This window comes from Hemiscyllium ocellatum, chromosome 19, assembly GCF_020745735.1.
Source record: "Hemiscyllium ocellatum isolate sHemOce1 chromosome 19, sHemOce1.pat.X.cur, whole genome shotgun sequence".
In the NCBI taxonomy this organism is placed as follows: Eukaryota; Metazoa; Chordata; class Chondrichthyes; order Orectolobiformes; family Hemiscylliidae; genus Hemiscyllium; species Hemiscyllium ocellatum.
In genome coordinates this window covers 12,167,645-12,188,975 of record NC_083419.1, presented here as the reverse complement: position 1 = coordinate 12,188,975, position 21,331 = coordinate 12,167,645, and the positions used below count along the sequence as shown (strand labels likewise).

At 45.5% G+C, this 21,331-nt stretch overlaps 1 protein-coding gene across 2 annotated transcripts in view; it reads right to left on the bottom strand.

Moving 5' to 3' along the window:
* The window catches only part of srgap1a (SLIT-ROBO Rho GTPase activating protein 1a), a 288,344-nt gene extending 268,388 nt beyond the window's left edge, over positions 1-19,956 (bottom strand). For both annotated transcript variants that reach the window (XM_060839652.1, XM_060839653.1), the window contains exon 1: positions 19,229-19,956. In XM_060839652.1, coding sequence (XP_060695635.1) covers positions 19,229-19,295 — 67 coding nt within the window. In that variant the 5' untranslated portion in view covers positions 19,296-19,956. The remainder of the gene's footprint in view (positions 1-19,228) is intronic.
* Positions 19,957-21,331: the final 1,375 nt, after the last annotated feature.

The window sequence follows — 21,331 nt, the reverse complement described above, 5'->3', positions numbered from 1 at the left end:
TGCTGTATCAGCTCTTAAAGTCCATCGTGACAGACTTCTCGCATCTGTGTCACAAGGTTCTGGAACCGGTTACATTCCCCATTGGGGCCTGAGCGTGCACACCAAAAAAAAAAAGAAATGGACACTCCAGTGCAGTGCTCATGGAGTTCCATCCTGACTGAGATGCTGTCTGTAAGAGGAAAGGCCAAAGTACAGCCCTAGCAGCCCTCACTAATGGATATAAACAATCCTAATGGATAGGGTAGGGGATGGGTCTAGGTGGGAAGCCCCTCAGGGGGTTGGTGGTGGACTCAATGGGCTGAATGGCTTGCTTCCACACTGTAGAGATTCTCCGATTCTCTGAATTACTACTGACCCAGCCAGGTGGGTTTTATGACCATGGTTACATAGTTGCCATTCAGATCGGCTTCCTACCAGACTTTTAGGGAATTCAAATTTTACCACCTGCCAAGCTGGGATCTGAACCCTCCTGTCAGGCTGTTATCCTCAGGTTCTGGATGACTAAACCACTACATGGCCTATAAAGCTCCCACTTCCCCCCTGTGGGCATTTTGCTTGGAGTTGGAGGGGGGGGTGGTGGTGTGGAAAGCAGGTGTGATAGAATCGGCCCAAGTGGTAGCATTATTGGATACAGGCTGATGCGGAGATTGGCTGGTCAGAAACTCTACCCTCTGTTCTCTGGGATTTACTTCGGGACTAGATTGGGTTGGGATATCTGGTCAGCATGGACAAGTTGAACTGAAGGGTCTGTTTCCATGCCGTACATTTCTACGTCATTATGCAAATCACTTTAGAAAATGAAAGAATTTCTTACTTTCTTAGAGAAATTGTTCATTCAGCCCAAGTTGCCTGTGACAGCTCTTTCAAAACAGCTCACCGATTCCCTTTCCCCAAAGTTGTGGGAAAAGGATTGCCAGACTTCGTATCTTGAAAAAAAATTATGATCTTTTTCAGAACTAGAGACATGGCTGATGCATTTGTGCTGTACAGTTCTAGTAAAAGAAAAAAAAAGTGTTGCAAATACACAACAGGCCAGTCAGTGGCACTCAGGACCTCTCCTCTTATTACAGCCAAGTTACAAAGATGGACAAAATAAACTCAACTCGAGGGAGGAAGTGAGATTGCCCTTAACATCAAGGCAGCACGTGACAAAGCAGGACATCAAGGAGATCCAGCAGGAAACTGGAGTCTCTCCACTTGGATGGGGTCCTACTTTGCACAAAGAAAGATGGCTGCAATTGTTGGAGGTCAGTCGTCTCAGCTCCAGGACATCTCTGCAGGAGCTCCTCAGGATGGATATTTTCTAATCAACTTGTTCCTAAATGTTCTTGCATACCTCTGGAGTAGGTGGGACTTGAACTCATTGCTCAGATGTAGGGACATGACCACTCCACTTAAAGAACATCTCAAGAGTTCGTCAAGGCAATATCCGAGACCTAATTAGCTTCAGCAATGAAGTTCCCTTTATCATGAGGTCAGAGTGGGATGTTCACCCATGATTTGGCATTTGATGAGATTCCTCATGGTAGGCTATAGCACAAAGTATAGAAGGATGGGATTAAAGGTGATTTAACGATTTGGATCAGAAATTGGCTATCTGAAAGAAGGCAGAGGGTGGTGGTTCATAGGAAATACTCACCTGGAGTTCAGTTACTAGTGGTGTACTGAAAGGATCTGTTTTTGGGTTCACTGTTGTTTGTCACTTATATAAGTGTCCTGGCTGAGGGCTTAGAAGGATGGGTTAGTAAATTTGCAGATGACTCTAAGGTCTGCAGAGTTGTGGATCGTGACAAAGGATGTTGTAGGTTACAGAGCGACATAGACAAGCTGCAGAGCTGGGCTGAGAGGTGGAAAATGGATTTAATGCGGAAAAGTGTGAAGTGATTCACTTTGGAAGGAGTAACAGGATTGCAGAGGACTGGGCTAATGGTAGGATTCTTGGTAGTGTAGATGAACAGAGAGATCTTGGTGTCCAGGTACATAGATCTTTGAAAATTGCCCCTCAGGTTGATAGGATTGTTAAGAAGGCATACAGTGTGTTAGCTTTTAATGGTGGAGGGATTGAGTTTGGAAACATGAGATCATACAAAACTCTGGAGTGGCCACATTTGGAGTATTGCGTACAGTTCTGGTCACTGCATTATAAGATAGGTGTGGAAGGTTTGGAAAGGGTTCAAAGGAGATTTATTAGGATGTTGCCTGGAATGGAAGGAAGGTCTTATGAGGAAAGGCTGAGGGACATGAGGCCGTTTTCATCAGAGAGAAGGTGGTTGAGAAGTGACTTAATTGAGACATATAAGATAATCAGAGGGTTAGATATGGTGGACAGGGAGAACCGTTTTCCTTGGATGGCGATGGCTAGCACGAGGGTACATAACTTTAAATTGAGGGATGATAGAAATAGGCCAGAGGTCAGAGGTAGTTTCTTTACTCAGAGAGTAGTAGGGCATGGAACGTACTTCCTGCAACAGTAGTAGACTCCTCAACTTTAAGGGCATTTAAATGGTCATTGGATAGGCATTTGAACAAGAATAGAATAGTGTAGCTTAGATGGGCCTCAGATTGGTTACGCAGGGTGGCGCAACATCAAGGGCCGAAGAACCTGTACTGTGCTGCAATGTTCTATGTTCTATGATTGTTCAATCTTCAGCATCATTCACAACTCCTCAGATACTAAAGCAGTCCACGTCCAAATAAGGCTAATACCCAACATGGGCTGATAACTGGAAAGTAACATTCATAGCACAAATGCCTGACGGTGATCATCTTCAACAAGAGAGAATTCTCCATTATGAACCTTCTGGGGTTATCACTGACCAGAAACTGAATCAGCCACATAAACACAGTGGCTAAGAAAGCAGATCAGAAGTTAGGAATCCTGCAGTGAATAACTCACCTCCTGACTCCCAAGGACTGTCCACCATCTACAAGGCACAAGTCAGGAGTATGTTGGAATATTCCCCGCTTACCTGGATGGCTGCAGCTCCAACAACACTCAAGAAGGTCAATTCTAAAGCACCCTGCTTGATTGGCACTACACCTATCACCTTCAATGCTCACTCCTTCCACCACCAATGCACAGTAGCAGCAGTGTAGAGTAACTCACCGAAACTCGTTAGACAGCATTTTCTAAACCCATAACCTCTACTACCTAGGAGAGTGAGGGCAGCAGATGCATAGGAGCAGAAACACCTTTCAAAGTTCTCCAAGCCACACACCATCCAGCCCTTCACCAAAATCCTGGAACAGTTTCTAAATCAATGTGTGTGGTACAAACACCCAAGGGCTGTAGTAGGTCAAGGTGGTAGCTCATGTTAGATGTAGAGGTAGGTGAGCACTTTAGTGAGAGTGACCATATTTCAATTATGTTTACAATAGCAATGGGCAGGGATAGGTATATACCGCAGAGAAAGAGGTATAACTGAGGGAAAGGCAATGATGATGCGATTAGGATAGGATGGGGAAGGCAACTGCAGGGGATGGACACACTGAAATGTGGAGCTTTTTCAAGGAACAGCTACTGCTATCAGGCAGGGAGGTAGTTGTCAAGAGAGGGAGGCATGATTTACTAAATAAGTTGAAGCCCTTGTCAAGGGGAAGAAGGCAGCTTATGTGAGGATGAGGTGTGAAGGCTCAGTTAGGAGATGTGAGAGTTATAAGTTAGCTAGAGAAGATCTAAAGAGAGGGCTAAGAAGAGCCAGGAGGGGATATGAGAAGTTATTGGTGGATAGGATCAAGGAAAACCCTAAGGAATAAAAGAATGACTAGAATAAGATTAGGGCGAATCAAAGCTAGCAGTTGAAAGTTGTGTGTGGAATCTGAGGACATGGGGACGCGCTTAATGAATACTTTTTGTCAGTATTCACATTGGAATAGGGCAACGTTAGTGAGAGTACAGAGGTACAGGTTACAAGATTATATGGGACTGAGGTTGACAAAGAGGAGGTTTTAGCAATTTTGGAAGATCTGAAAATAGATAAGACCCCTGGGCCGAATGGGATTTATCCTTGGATTCTCTGGAAAGCCAGGAAGGAGTTTGCAGAATCTTTGGCCTTGATCTTTATGTCGTCATTGTCGACAGGAGTAGTGCTAGAAGACTGGAGGATAGCAAATGTTCCCTTGCTTAAGAAGTGGAGTCAGGACAACTCTGGTAATTATAGGCCAGTGAGCCTTACTTCGGTTGTGGGTAAGGTGTTGGAAAAGGTTATAAGAGATAGGATTTATAATCATCTGGAAAAGAACAATTTGATGAGGGATGGTCAACACGGTTTTGTGAAGGGTAGGTCTTGCCTCACTAACCTTATTGAGTTCTTCGAGAAGGTGGCAAAATAGGTGGATGAAGGTAAAGTGGTTGAAATGGACTTCAGTAAGCGTTTGATAAGGTTCCACACGGTAGGTTCAGAAATTGGTTAGCTGAAAGACGACAGAGTGGAGGTTGATGGGAAATGTTCATCCTGGAGCTCAGTTACCATGGTGTGCTGCAATGATCTGTTTTGGGGCCACTGCTGTTTGTCATTTTCATAAATGATCTGGATGTGGGCATAGAAGGATGGGTAGTAAATTTGCAGATGACACTAAGATAGGGAGAGTTGTGGATAGTGCCAAAGGATTTTGTGGGTTACAGAGGGACATAGATAAGATGCAGAGCTGGACTGAGAACTGGCAAATGGAGTTTAATTTGGAAAAGTGTGAGGTAGTTCGCTTCAGAAGGAGTAACAGGAGTGCAGAGTTCTGGGCTAATGGTAAAATTCTTGGCAGTATAGATGAACAGAGAAATCTCAGTGTCCTGGTGCATAAATCCCTGAAAGTTGCCACTCAAGTTGATCGGGTTGTTATGAAGGTATATGGTGTGTTGGCGTTTATTGTTGGGGGATTGAGTTTAGGAACCATGAGATCATGCATCAGCTATACAAGAAATTGGCAAGGCTGCACCTGGAGTATTTCATACAGTCCTGGTCACCGCATTATAGGAAGGATGTGGAAGCTTTGGAAAGAGTTCAGAGGAGGTTTACTAGGATGTTGCCTGGTATGGAAGGAAGGTCTTATGGGGAAAGACTGACAGAACTGAGGCAGTTTTCGTTAGAGAGAAGAAGGTTGAAAGTTGACTTAACCGAGACATATGAGATAATCAAAGGGTTAGATAGGGTGGACAGTGAGAGCCTTTTTCCTCAGATGGTGAGGGCTAACACGATGGGACATTGCTTGAAAGGGGATAGATTTTCTACAGATATCAGGGGTAGTTTTTCCATTCAGAGTAGTAGGGCATGGAACGGCCTGCCTGCAACAGAAGTACACCCGCTGATGTTATGGGCATTAAAGTGGGCATTGGACATACATATGGATAATATGCATGGACCGGTGTAGGTTAGATGGGCAATAGATCGATTTCACAGGTCGGCGCAACATCAAGGGCCGAAGGGCCTGTACTGCGCTGTAACGTTCAATGTTCTATGCTCATCACCACTTTCTCTCGGGCAATTAAATCCAGTAGTAATGCCCAGATCCCATGAATGATTTTTAAAAGCTATCTGTGAAAGGATAAAGGGATGCAATGACGTGTCCAACAGAACAAATCCCAATGTAAGATCCAAACCTCAAGTCTCGACAGAGATCTGGAATCTATTGCCTGAGATATCAGTGGAAACGGGTCCAAACTTTACACTTTACTGCCTTTTGAAAGTTAAGACAGCAATTTTTTTTAGGATTTTGGGACTATTTGCTTTCAATAGGCTAGTACAATTGTTCTGGGCCAAATGGTCTCCCTAGTGTTTTATAGTTACAAGATTTTAAGTGCGCCAGTTCTCTAGCTTTCTTTTCAGGATCCTCCGATCTTAGAAGCTGCTAATAATTTAGAAATCCATTGTTGACTCATGCAGCTTTAATGAAGCAACACATCAGTTACTAATATAAAGCCACATACTAAACTTGGCAGCTGTAACCTCCACAGTAATGGAAGATACAAGTTCCAACAGCACACCACAAACACAGGAAAACTCAACCCAGGGAAAGAAGAAAATATTACTTTAAAAGTAATGCCAGGAGCTGTTCCACTTCTGAAACACAATGACAGCATGCAGAACTACTCAAAGCATGGATACAGGACTGGGGATACATTAAAACTGCAGCTCAGTGGGTTAAACTCTTATCTTGGAATCCAAAGGTTCTGGGTTCAAATCGCACGCCAGAGAAGTGAGCACAAAGACCTACCTAGGCTGACACCTCAGTACCGAGGGAGAGCTGCACAATTGAAAGTTTCAGAAAACATTATCCAAGATTTCCTTAGGTTAACCTAGACAATGCACAGAGTGCTCGTATGAAAAAGAGCACGGGAGGTTTTGCCACATTCTGTCCAGGATGATGATTACTCCTCAACCCACACCTCAGAGAGAGACTATCTGGCCATTGGCATGTTGTGTTTGAGGACTCGGGGTCTATATTTGATAGCGATTAGAAGGATGAGGGGGGATCTAATTGAAACTTACAGAATACTGAAAGGCCTGGACAGAGTGGATATTGGGAAGATGTTTCCATTGGCAGGAGAGACTAGGGTCTGAAGACACTGCCTTAGAGTAAAGGGAAGACCTTTTACAACGGAGATAAGAAGAAATGTATTTAGCCAGAGAGTGGTGAATCTGTGGAACTCATTGCCACTGAAGGAGGCCAGGTCATTGAGTATAGTTAAGACTGAGATAGATAGGTTCTTGAGTATCAAGGGATCAAAGGTTATGGTGAGAAAGTGGGAGAATGGAGTTGAGAAACTTATCAAGCCATGATTGAATGGTGGAGCAAACTCGAAGGGATGAATGGCCTAATTTCTGCTCCTATGTCTTATGGTCTTATGCTCACATGAATATGCAAGGTATGGAGGGATACAGACCAAGAGTAGGGAGAAAGGACTAATTTCACTTGGCATCATGTTTGCCACAACATCATGGGATGAAGGGCCCATTCTTGTGCTGTATATAATTAGTTCTATGTTAGATTAGATTAGATTACTTACAAGGTGGAAACAGGCCCTTCGGCCCAACAAGTCCACACCGACCCGCAACTCACCCAGACCCATTCCCCTACACCTAACACTATGGGCAATTTAGCACGGCCAATTCACCTAACCTGAGCATTCTTGGACTGTGGGAGGAAACCGGAGCACCCGGAGGAAACCCACATGGACATGGGGAGAACGTGCAAACTCCACACAGACAGTCGCCTGAGGCAGGAATTGAACCCAGGTCCCTGGCGCTGTGAGGCAACAGTGCTAACCACTGTGCCACCGTGCCGCCCAGATGTTGGTCAAATTCAAGCTTTTCATTCTAAATGCGCCATTTTTCTGACCCTGTACACTTGGATCAAACACTAACAGGATGGATAAAAGCAAAATACTGCGAATGCTGGACATCCCTCACCATTGGTTAAAATCTCAGTTTCTGTTAACTTGGGATGAAGACAACCTATTGGGACAGAGCCAGATATTTTTGCTGGCGTTGATACATTGGAGTCAGTCCCTACTTTCTTCCTGCCATGGATGTAACCTTTCGCTTATTTTCACATTGGTCTACGTCATGAAGCCCTTAGACTGACTTCACTTGGAAAAAGGCGAAAGGAGTGAAAGATTCTGCAGCTGGTGGTGGCAGCATCTGTCCTGGGAATGCTCAGCACTGAGACGGGATGATAAGGTTGACGGGGGAGTGAAAGTGAGTTGTGTTCTCCAGCATTCTTCACTGATGAGCAGAAAAACACCAAGGCTGAACTCTACGGAAAAAAAAAGGCTGAATGTTCAAGGAACTTGGATAGCTGCATTAGGAGAGTGATGGAAAATTGCCTTGGCATACACCCAGTCATCTGTTTTTCACTTTACATCACCCAGAGGTACTGGCCAAGAATAAAGTTAACTTCCAAATTGTAGCAATGTTACCATACGTTATTAATTTAGAAAGTTTGATTTAACTGCAGATTGAACAATCAGATTGTTATTTATCCATTTTAATTCTGGAGATAAAAGTATTACTGGAATAAGGAGTTTTATTGGAAATCACAGTTCAGCAGAAGAGAGGATTTTTTAAAATTAAAACTATCTTGTATGTGGCATACATGCGGAACAAGCAATTTTGTACTAATGTATGGAAGGCAGCTAACACATTCATATACTTTCTTTCCAGAGTTTGAGCACCAGTGGCTGCTGAAACACGTACAGAATTACTGTAGCTATGTAGAGATAGCCAATAAACTGTCAACATAGATCTTAGGACCCAAGTAAACATGTATATTGTCACCTGCAGCTCAATGGTAGGTAGCGCCCTTGCCTCCAAGTCAGAAGGCTACGGATTCAAGTCCTTTTCCAACTAACCAGTTGAGGCATGTTATGACATGCACCCGGAGAGGTGGTACTTAAACCCAGGCCTCCTAGCTCAGAGATAGGGATACTAACACTGCACCATTAGAAACCTACAATCGAATCTAGGTTGACATTCTCACTGCAGCACAGCTGAAGCCCTGTTGGACCAAATTCCTGCAGATGCTGGAATCTGAACTGAAAACAACAAATGCTGGAGATCACAGCGGGTCAGGCAGCATCCATGGTGAGAAAGCAAACTAACAATTCTAGATGACTCTTCAGAGCTTCAGCTCTGATGAAGAGTCATCGAGACGTGAATGTTAGACAGCTGAAGCTATTCCGCCAGCTATGTTTACCCCTTCAAGTGGGCATTAACGACTCCACGGTCCTACTCAAAGAAGAACAGGGGATTTCTGGCTAAAGGTCTATCCCACGAACCCGAATTAGTTAAAAACATTTGTTCATTTACTTTACTGTTGTATTGTGGGAACTGTGTGTGCAAAATAGCAACTATACTTCACTGGCTGTTACTGTTCTATGTTCTAATGTGCAGGAGCTGAGTGAATGTGGAGGGTACCCTTAATGGACAGGGCGAGTTAGCACAACAGCCACACAGCTGATAGTGTGGGCATTCTAAGCAACAACATTTCTGTTTTGGAAAGTAACTTGAACAAATTCATGGCATACATGACAGCCTGCTCAATTTTGCAGCTAACAAGTAAACTTTTGAATTCCAATAACTGCTTCCTTTAATCAAATGCATCAGTTACGGCACAGCATTAGCCCATTTTACTGATGATGCTTAATGCTTTGGTGTATCCAAATTTGAAAGATTGCGGTGACTCCAGGACTTTTGTTGTTTAAACATAAAAGATCAAGAAAAGATGGGCTGGAACTTTTTTGTTTTTAAAATAAGGCAAAATTGAAAACTATACGGTTTTAGATACCAGCTGGTCTTGGTGTTTTTAACTGACTTCAAAGAAAACACCTCACTACATTAGGACTGAGTTTTGAGACTATTGTTTTCAAGTTTCTGGTTTTTTGGGGGATTTTTGAGTTGAAGAGAATTGAATAATGTGTATGCATGCATGTGTTTTGGGTTTGTTAGGGGAGCACAACATTTACATTTTTATGTTACAAGTTTACATTAACCAACTCTGCATCTCTGTTGAATGGGTTTTGTTTTATTGTCATCCAATCAGCTTTCAATCTCCCCAATGTAGATGAGAGCAGATTGTGAGGCGTTAAATTTAGAGGATGGTGATGGGAGAGCTTTCACATTACTGACCAAGGAATTCAAAGACCCATGCCTTATTTGGAGAACTCCATGACAGCAGCTGGTGGAATTTTAATAAATATAATAAAACTATACATGGCTTGGAAAGTGTGGACGCTAGGAAATTTTTTCCGTTAGGCGAGGAGACTAGGACCCGTGGACACAGCCTTAAAATTAGAGGGGGTCAGTTCAGAACAGAAATGCGGAGACATTTCTTCAGCCAGAGAGTGGTGGGACTGTGGAATTCATTGCTGCGGAGTGCAGTGGAGGCCGGGACGCTAAATGTCTTCAAGGCAGAGATTGATAGATTCTTGATGTCTCGAGGAATTAAGGGCTACGGGGAGAATGCGGGTAAGTGGAGTTGAAATGCCCATCAGCCATGATTGAATGGCGGAGTGGACTCGATGGGCCGAATGGCCTTACTTCCACTCCTATGTCTTATGGTCTAACTACAACTTAGAACCATCTCAGTAACGGTGACTGGAAAACTGTCGATTGTCATAAAAACATATACAGTTCACTAATGTCCTTTAAGAAAGGGGATCTGCCAGTGTTACCTGGTCTGTCTCACATACATGACTGCAGATACACAATATGTTTGACTCTTAACTCTGAAATGAGTTAGCATGCTTGTTCAGAGTGGGCAACAAACACCAACCTTGCCAGTGACACCAATATTTCATAAGAGAATAAAGAAATCAAAATATTGAGCTAAGAATTACATGGTCTGGTTGGACCTTGGACATTGAGACAAAGGTGGGATACAAGGCTGGTGCCACAACTCTGGAATATTTATGGAAAGGTGCCACAGTAAGGGCACATTTGTATTAGCAATTGAGATGTGTACTGCAGGATCATAGAGGCAATGTTTGGACTAATGATCTAGAGACACATCTTCAAATCTCAGGATCATAACAGAAGAATGAGGGAGGATCTCAGAAATGTATAAAATCCTGATGGGACTAGACATTATAGAATGTTCCTGATGCTGGGAGAGTACAGAACTAGGGGTCCAGTCTAACATGAGAGGTAAACCATTCAGGACTGAGATGAGGAAGAATTTCATGACTCAGAGTCAAGAACCTGTGGATTTCTCGATCACAAAAAGCTGTTGGGGCCAATTTGTTAGATATATTCAAGACGGAGCTGGACCAGGTGGCTAAAGGGATCAAAGGGTATGGAGAGAGGGCTGGAATGGAGATACTGAGATTGCATGATCAGCCATGATCATACTGAATGGTGGCACAGGCTCAAAGGGCCGAATGGCCTACTCCTGCACATATTTTCTGTTTCTGTGTAACTGGTGGAATTTAAATTATAATTCATTAATAATATGGGAATAAATAAATAAATAAAGCTAACCATGAAACTACTGCACTGTAAAACCCCAACTGGCTCACTTACAATCAGGGAAAGTAAATCTGCTATCCTTACCAGAAAGATCTACATGTGACTCAGACCCACACCAGTGAGGTTTTCTATTAACTGCCCTCTGAAATGGCATATCTTACCAGTTTTAGATTAGATTAGATTCCCTACAGTGTGGAAACGGGCATTTCAGTCCAACTAGTCCACAACGACACTCCAAAAAGTAATCCATTCCCCCTGACTAATGCACCTAACTCTATGGGCAATTTAGCATGGCCAATTCACCTGACCTGCACATCTTTGGACTGTGGGAGGAAACCAGAGCACCCTGAGGAAATGGGGAGAATGTGCAAACTCCACACAGTCGCCCAAGGCTGGAATCAAACCCGGGTCCCTTGCGCTGTGAGGCAGCAGTACTAACCACTGAGCCACCATGTTTCATTAAAACTGCTGACACATGGACTGCAGCAGCTCAACCAGGTGATTTCCTCTTCTGGAACGAGCATAAAAACTGTTTCCACGATAATTGCACTGATATTGTCCTTCTAGTAGCTGGAGAGTGAAGGGTTAACAATAACTACTGAGCATTTGTGAAAGGAGCCACATCATGAGGATGTAAGATCAAATGGGGCTAAGACCTGATGGATAGCAGCACCAGCTAAGCCTTGCTGTACTGTGCTAACATCTCTCACTTATAGGTAACTCTAACACCTTAGACCAGTTAGTGATTTTTGAGATGATTTGTAGCTCAGGTTAACACAGATGATAACTCTGTAAGTTAGCTCACTGAGCTTGAAGGTTTGTTTTCAGATGTTTCATCATCATGATGTTACCTATTGTGGTGACAAAACATCTGAAAACAAACCTTCAACCTCAGCGAGCTAACTTACAGACTTACCTTAGACCAGTCTTGTTTGTCCCTCACTACGTCACAAAGTCTCAATGATTTTCCCTCACGAACCTTTCCTTGGTATCATCTTCTGGTGGTTTCATAATAGCATATAATTTCAATAAATTACACCACTGAGACATCAAACAAGACATTATAGCTATTGTGTGTTATATCACTTAAATATACTAAGTAATAAATTTGCCCTTACAAAAATTATTCTAAGGATCAAATGTTAAGTTTGACATATTACTGTAATTTCCACACAATCAGAATTGCAAAGGCAAGCAGGAGTGTAACAGCGAGCAGGAGGCCATTCTGCCCATCCTATTTGCACCAGCTCTCTAAGTGAGCACTTTGACTTAGAGGCACTCTCCTGTTTGTTCCCCATAACCTTGCACATTACTTCAATTCACATCACCACCAAAAGCCTTCTTGAATGCCTTGATTGAGCCTGCTACCACCAAACTTTCAGGAAGTTCGTTCCAGATCTTTCCGGCACCTGGGATGGTGGACGATTAGGATATCTGCTTGGTGTGATGGATTAGGGATGCACATGGCTTGGCCTCACTCACATCTTGACTACATTAAACTTGGACCACTTGGAGGAAGAGAGGTGGGAGGCCACACAGGGGAGTAGTGGAGATCACAAAAAGTATCGATGAGGACTTCAGAAGGGCTGAAGCAAAATATAAGCAAAGATGGGTGATAACCCACCCTCCTTGAAATATAAATGTGGCAGCTTAACATCAAGAGATGAGCAAATCCGTAATGTACTGATTCAATTATTGAAACATTTTTGCATTTTAAAATATTGAGAGTTATTCGGTTATATAATACTGTGGTGCTGGGATACTCAAGCTGTGTAAAATTCAGAATCCATTCTATTCTTACATGTGTACAAAAAAAACCTAGGCATTCAGTCAGTGAGAATACACCGCAGTATGTGATAAGAATACCAGGTAAGAGATTGGCCATTTTGTCAATGTAGTATTTTGATTGACTTGTTCGCGCTTTTTTAATAAAAGAACTTCTGAATATTAAGAATTCTGGCACAAAAACTAAGTGCTGCAGGAATGACATTTGATTTGGAACAGGAATTTCTGCAAAAAAACAAACAAGCACCAAATCAATTTCTAAGATCACATCTTCCAAAACACGGAGTAATTAGGCACGGACGTACAGCAATACAAGGACATTGTCAGAACACTTTGAAAAACAGCTTTTCAGCTCAACAATATGATCATTGTGTCCATTCGTGATCAATGCCACATAGTGCAGGAAAAACATAAAGCACTACAGTCGAAGCTTTGATGGTAATTCAGAGCAGAATAGAGACACCGGCATGGTATTTATGAATAAAGCATTGCAATTTGCTGCTTACGTTGGAAATCTATTCACCAAGTGCAGTTCAACATTCATGAGCACATACTGCTGCCATCTCTAAGACCTGCACAATATACTAGAACTGAACATTACAAATATGCACTCAACTTCTGCTTATTAAAATCTGAGAAGGAGGAGGAGATTGACATCTAGACAGAATGTTTCCTCTTTGGGAGGGGATCAAACCTAAAGGTCACTAATAAATCCATGAGGGAAGGCAAGAGAAACTACTTTATCCAAAGAATGGTTGGAATATTCAACTCATTATCACAGAGGGCAGTTCAAACGAACAGCAGAGATGTTTAAGAGGACACTAGAAAGGAATGAAACGAATAAAGGGCATGAGGAAAGTTTGATGCATTATAAATAATGGCACTAATACATGGTTCAAGTGAGCTGTTTCAGTAGCTATCTTACATACAGCCAAAATTTCATCCTGGTAATGCCACAAATAATCTGTTCATTTATGACAAGTGAACTTTAACTCCAAAAAAATACATTAACAAAGATAGTTAAAACCAAAAGGTAGAAACAAACATTCTGTCAGTTGCTCTTCACCAAAACCCGCCCTCCCCACCACGTAAAATGTACGACAGTGCGTTCCTTACACAGGGAGAAGGGTTTGACAAGAAACTTGCTCCCACGTTCTGTCAACACTGCTCCATAACCAGCTGACAAGAGCGTTAAAGAGTTTCACTTCTTTAACTGCCTCTGGAACCTGCACCTCCCACAGAGAAAAGTCTAGCCTCCAGACAGTTCCAGATGATGTGAGGAGCATTAATGAAGGAAGAATTTGTGGAATCCACCTCCTCTTCACTGAATGCCTGATTCTGCAAGTCAATGCACATGTTCTGTTCATCAGCTCAGCCAGTTTCTCGTGGTAGCTTTGTACTTTTAAAATTTAACAACCATCACACCCAGACCCATTCCCCTAAATTTACCCCTTCACCTAACACTACGGGCAATTTAGCATGGCCAGTTCACCTAACCTGCACATTTTTTGGACTGTGGGAGGAAACCGGAGCACTCGGAGGAAACCCACGCAGGCACGGGGAGAATGTGCAAACTCCACACAGTCAGTCGCCTGAGGCGGGAATTGAACCCGGATCTCTGGCGCTGTGAAGCAGCAGTGCTAACCACTGTGCCAATCTAATCTAATTACAAGTGTGGGGCAGTGTTGGCATAGTGGTAATGTCACAGGACTCACAATCCATTATAGAGTCATACAGCATGGAAATAGACCTTTCAGTCCAATGCATTCATACTGACCATAATCCCAAAATTAAACTAGTCCCAACTGCCTGTGCTTTGGCCATATCCCTATTCATGTACTTATCCAAAAATGCCTTTTAAACATTGTAACCATGCCTGCATCCACCACTTCCTCTGCCAGTTCATTCCACACATGAACCACTCTGTGCAAAAATAATTGCCCTTGTGCTTCTTTTTAAAATCTTTCTTCCCTCAACTTAAAAATTGCTCCCCCTTGTCTTGAAAACCCCCAACTTAGGGACAAGACACGTGTCATTCACCTTACCTACACCAGTCATCATTTTATAAATCTCTGTAAGGTCACCACTCAACCTCCAATGCTCTAGTGAAAAAGTCTCAGCCTATCATTATAATTCAAGCCCTCCAGTCCTGGCAACATCCTGATAAATCTCTTCTGGATCCTCTCCAGCTTAATAACATCCTTACTCCAACTGGGTGACCAGAACTGGACACAGTATTCCAGAAGAGGCCTCACTAAAGTCCTTTACAACCTCAACATGTCCCAACTCCTATAGTCAAAGATCTGGCCAATGAAGGCAAGTGTGCTAAACATCATCTTAATTCTGAGAATTGAGGCAGACAACTGAATTCAATAAAATCTCGAAAAAAAACTGACTCAGTGCCAGCCAAAGTAATATTGCTGATTGTTGTAAAACCTACCTGAATCATTAATATTCTTTCTGTAAGGTAATCTCCTATTTGTACATATCAGAGAAATGTGGGTGACTCAAATTGTCCTTAGTAATTAGGCATGGGCAATAAATGTTGGCCAAGCCAATAATGCCCATGTCCTCACTGACTGGGTTAAAGTGAAGGCTGCAGATCAGAATCGAAAAGCGTGGCACTAGAAAAGCACAGCAGATTAGGAAGCATCACTGACTGGGTTGCCTTATCAGGAAAGTTGAGGCAGAATAGGCCTGCATCCTTAGGAATTTAGTAATGGCAAAGGGGACTTAATTGATGGTAGTCATCACGTGGTGGCGCTGATATTGGACTGGGGTGGACAATGTCAGAAATCACATGACACCAGGTTATAGTCCAACAGGTTTATTTGAAGTCACAAGCTTTCGGAGCGCTCCTTCTTCATCAGGTGAAGTGTGACTTCTGACTTAAATCAAAGCATTTAAGATCCTGAGGGGACTTGACCAGGTAGATGGGAAAAAGTTATTTGTCCTTGTGAGGGAATCTAGGACTAGCAGTCTTTTAAGTTTACTGGTTATAGTCTCTGTCATCATGTCCTCTCCTCTCCAGTGCCACTGACTGCTCTTTCCAGTGGGGCAGTTAGACACACCACTGGTCTGCCAATCTCACATTCTAATCACTTAATCTGAACTATCAACATCCTTTTTCCCCCAGGACTCCACATCCCATCCCACCACACCCCGCCCCCCCCACCCCCCCCAGACAAAGCATAAATGCTGCCCCCTCTACGCTTTTCAGCTCTGAAGAAGGGTCATCTAAACTCCAAACATTAGCTTGCCCCTCTCTCCATGGATGCTGCCAGACCCGCTTCAAAAGCTGAAAAAGCGCAGCTGGTCAGGCAGCATCCGAGGAGGAAAGTCGAAGTTTCGAGCAAAAGCTCCTCCTCAGGAATGGCTTGTCCTTGAAACATTGACTCTCCGACTCCTGGGATGCTGCCTGACTGGCTGTGCTTTTCCAGCACCACACTTTTTGATCTCGAACATCTGCAGTCCTCACTTTCTCCCCACTGTGGTCTCCAGCAGGTTGGAGGATTTGAGCTATATGGAGAGTCTGAATAGGCTGGGGCTGTTTTTCCTGGAGTGTCGGAGGCTGAGGGGTGACCTTATAGAGGTTTATAAAATCATGAGGGGGATGGATAGGGTAAACAGACAAGGTCTTTTCCCTGGGGTGGGGGAGTCCAGAACTAGAGGGCACAGGTTTAGGGTGAGAGGGAAAAGATATAAAAGATACTTAAGGGCCAACTTCCTCACACAGAGGGTGGCGCGTGTATGGAATGAGCTACCAGAGGAAACGGTGGAGTTCAATGTAAAAGGCATCTGGATGGGATCATGAATAGGAAGGGTTTGGAGGGATATGGGCCAAATGGGATTAGATTAATTTAGGATATCTGGTCAGCATGGACAAGTTGGACCGATGGGTCTGTTTCCATGCTGTACATCTCTATTTATCGTTTTCGGTTCATATTTCAGTCTCTGCACAATTTGTTCCTCCTTTAAAGATAAGGGATTGCCCAATTAAAACAAAGATGAGGAAACTTTTTTTGCGGGCGCTAAGAGTCTTTAAAAGGCAGTGGAATCTTTAAATAGTTTTAGGCCAGACTTGATTACCAAGGAAAGCAGAGTTCAGGTTAAAAATCTGATCTACTGTTGAATGGTAGCACAGCCTCGAAGGGCCGAGTGGCCTAACCTTGTTCATGAATAGAACAGAAGTGTTGGGTTATCATTAGTTAACCAGGAAACAAATCAGTTAGCTATACTGATGCTGTTAATCAAACAGAAAAGGCCGAAGTTGCCTAATGACTGACTGTAGCCTTAATTATAGACAATGACTTGAAAGGCACTCCCCTGCAATACCGAATGTCTGGGCGGCTGAAATTGCAGGATTCACTGGGAATGGGGTTCAGAGGTTTAAAGTAAATGGGCATTTCCTCCGCTGCAGAGCTACCGCGAGGTATATCATGCAGCTGGGTGAATAAAAATCCTGCTTACTGACAATGCATTCCCAGGATGTGAATCACAACCCAAAAAGAAAATCCTGTGATCCACATGGCTGTTTTATCCAGTTTCCCAGTATCTGATGATTTCACAATGTGATTTCATCATCACTTCCTGGAAGTTTACACCCTGGCTAGAACCAGTTAATCATGTTTATGCAGTTTCTCTCTCTCTCTCTCTGTGTGCACCTTCACTCCCAGTGTGTGAATTCACGGACAGCACACCAGCCTGTTTAATGTAGCTTGCGATTTCTTTGCAAAATGATTGGCTACAGCCGAATGAGGAGTTTTGCATTTTCTCCCCCCCCCCACCCCGATCAATAAAAGTTCAGACACAACCATTAGTCCAATCCTAACAAGGCTTTACTGCAAACATCAACGGTTTCTTGCCCACCACCCCTTTGCAAACAGCAACAGGAAACATTCAGGGTTAGACTAACACAACCTTCCAACTTCAGCAACAATGGGGGACAACGTGTCCGGCTCTCGCGGTGGTCTGGTGTTAACCTGTATGTCCCAGAGACACTACAGGAACACAATGTGACACCCAAAGTCCTCATTATCTTGATCCAGTGTTAGACTGGATAAACTCTCACCTGCTATGCTTTTCCAGCACCACACTAATCTCGACAATAAACTCTCATAGTAACAACCATGCGCTGAGCTTTTTCCTGCAATTTCTGTTTTTGTTTGCTGTAAAATCATCCAAAAATGATGTTTTTTAAAATGCAGTTTAGATCTCGATACAAAATTAGATTATAAATTATTTTCCAACCCTAACAATTTTTAGGGTTGAAACTTTTAACTCAAACTAAAGGCAAAGTACTTCGGATGGCAGAAATCTGAAATGAAGAGTGCTGGAGAAAGTCAGCAGGTTTGGCAGCATCTGTGGAGAGAGAAAACACGTTACAATCTGAGTCTGATACGACTGTCTCGAACTTAACATTTCTCTCTTGCACAGATGCTGCTGAATTTCTCCAGCACTCTATGTCGAGGTTTTTCCTTAGCTCAGCCTGTCGGGGGAGAGGGGTGAAGTTGGAATGGAAAGATGACCGTGATTGAAGATGCAACTTGTGTGTGCGTGAGTGACAGACTATTGCAAATCGCTGCAGCATACCTCAATGTTGCTTTCCCTACTTTTTGAACCTCCGGCTTGTAATTTCTTTGTGTTGTCAGGGCGGGTTTATGCGCAATTTTAAGATCTGCTGCTTTAAACGACGGGGGAGGGGGACATTGCAAGTGAAATTGGACTGTGCTGGGAGAATGGTTAAAATCCCGGTCGCCCCATCCTTCTCCCCAATGCACGGGTTGGGCTCTCTGAGCAGTAGATCCCGGGTTGAAGTAAGTCTGGCACAAAATGATAGGAACTCTCCTAGTTCCATTTGGAGACTGAACTTTGCTGGAATGCTGCCAAAAATAGGGGATCAAGCCATCTCCACGGCTGCCACTGGGGAAAACACTCAAATCTAGACATCAAAGAATTTCACCCCCTTTTTTAAAAATAAAAAGAATGTTTTTATTTAGATCGATTCCCCCCAGGAAGCTGGTTTGGTTCTTCAGCTGAAAACAAATCCGGATTGTGTTTGGGGATGGGGCGATTTGGGGTTTTATTTCCCAGTTAGAGTTCCACATTTGAAACATTCTTCAATCAATCCTCTCCGGAGAAGGCTCTGACCGGATTCGAACAGGGGGCTCAATCTCGCCTTCTGCAGCATCACGTCATGTCACACACACACATGCAATCGCCTCGCTCGTTTGAATTGCAAATGCCCGTTTACCAGCGAGCGGTTTAATTTCTCCCTGTGCACAGAGTCCCCCCTCCCTCTACAATGGCTCCGTTTGGACCCTACTGCTCGCGTGTGACAACCCTGACACACAGATCCCTGACACACAGATCCCTGACACACAGATCCCTGACACACAGATCCCTGACACAGCCATAGCCCAGCCCTCTCCCTCTCTCTCTCTCTCTCTATCTCACACACAATGGGAAGCGTGAACACATCTTACCTTTGACTTGTGCTTCATACTCGGTGATGATCTCTTTATCTTTCTTGTACCTGGCAGGGGTTGACATCTTTTGGACTCCCCACCCCCCTGACTCTCCGCTCCAAGTGCAGTCCTTCACAATAACGACCCCAAACCGGTGCCCGCCGCCGCTGGCATTCACTCGGAAGGTGGAAGGGGCGAGTGGCTGAACGAAATCGGAAGAATCCCGACTGGGTCACCCAGGGGGAAGAGGGAGAGATGTGCACAGACAGCCAGCTCACACGGCGATCTGCCCCGCTCGCTGCTGAGCCTTGGAGCACTGATGGACAAGTTGGCAAAGCATTTTCGTTGGGTCGTGGCTTGTCACAGGAACTCTAGGGACTGAAGGTACTCGGTGTATCAGCTGTTGATAGAACAGCACTGGGGATAATCCCCACCCCCCGGGTCTTTAAGACTCTTTAAACCTCAGCCACGCAGAGAGAGAGTTCATTTCACACAATCCGCTTCTCTCTCACTTTGTGGGGGGGACACAAACAGTGGGCTGTATTTTTTGGGGGGGGGGGGGTGGGAGGCTGGGGGGACAGTGGGAATGGAGTAAGTTTGGGAGCCGCGGTGGCTCAGCGCTGCCTCCCGGCTCAGGAGTAAACTTTGCCGGTCGACACAGAGCCCAGCTCCTGCTGCCGGAGAGACTGACTCAGCTCTCAGCCGGGACAGCGGAAACCAGCCCCGCCCCCCCGCTCCCAAATGGATACATACCCCAACCAATCCCGTCACACCGTCACCCGGGCAACATTCCAAATAGAACGTCACTGACCAATGGTAGGGCCAGGGGGCGGGGCTTTCACGCCCCTCGCTAACACCCTCCTCCAAACTCCCTCAAACTCCGCCTCCCCATCACTCTTTCTCCTCCCCTCCTCCCTTCACCCCCCTCCTCCCCTCACCCCTTCACCCCCCTCCTCCCCCTCATTCCTTCACCCCCTCCTCCCCCTCACTCCTTCACCCCCCTCCTCCCCTCACCCCTTCACCCCCCTCCTCCCCTCACTCCTTCACTCCCCTCCGCCCCCTCACTCCTTCACCCCCCTCCTCCCCTCATTCCTTCAGCCCCCTCCGCCCCCTCACTCCTTCACCCCCCTCCTCCCCTCACCCCTTCACCCCCTCCGCCCCCTCATTCCTTCACCCCCCTCCTCCCCATCCCCATTTTTCACCTCCAATGCCTTTTTCTTCACATTCTTCCCTCCTCCTCACCCCCATGACCTCCCATTCCCCCTTCATCCCCACCCCTTCCCATCCCCTTCTCCCTCACCCTCCCTCTCTTTCCCTCCCCTCTTCCCTCCCCCCCAGTCTTCCCCCTCCCACTCTCCTCCCTCCCCTCCCCTGTCTCTCCTGCCCCTCGCCCCTCCCACCCTCACGCCACATCCCCTCCCCGCCCTTTCTCGTCTCCTCTGCCCACGCCCACTCTCCCCTCTCCCATTTCCCCTTTCCCCATCCCTTTCTCCCCTCCCCTCCCCTACCACCTTCCCCTCTCCCCCTCCCCCTCCACTCCTCCTCCCCATCCCCTCCCCCCTCTCCATCCCCCTTCCTGCTCTCCTCCTCCCTCCCCTCCTCCCCATCCCCCTTCTCCCTACCCTCCCCCTTCCCCACCCTCCTCCTCCCATTCCCCGCCCCACCGCTCTTCCCCTACCCTCCTTCCCTTCCTCGCCCTACCCCTCCTCACCCCTCCCCTCCCCTCCCCCGCCCCTCTTCCCTCCCCACCCCCTCCCCTCCCCCTCTCTCCTCTCCCTCCCCTCACCCTTGCCCCCCTCCCTTCCCTCCCCTCACCCTCGCCCCCCCTCCCTTCCCTCCCCTCACCCTCGCCCCCCCCCTTCCCTCCCCTCCCCCATACCACTCCCCTCCCCATACCCCTCCACTGACCATACCCCTCCCCTTCCCATCCCCTGCGCCCTCCCCCTCTCCACCACCCTCCTCTTCCCCCCTCCTGCTCCCCCCTCACCACCGGCCTCCCCCTCCCCCACCCCACTCACACCCTCCTCCCTCACACCTCCTCCCCGTCCCCCTCACACCCTCCTCCCCCTCCCCTACTCCTACCCCCTCGCCATCTCCACCCTCACCCCCTCCCCCCTCCCC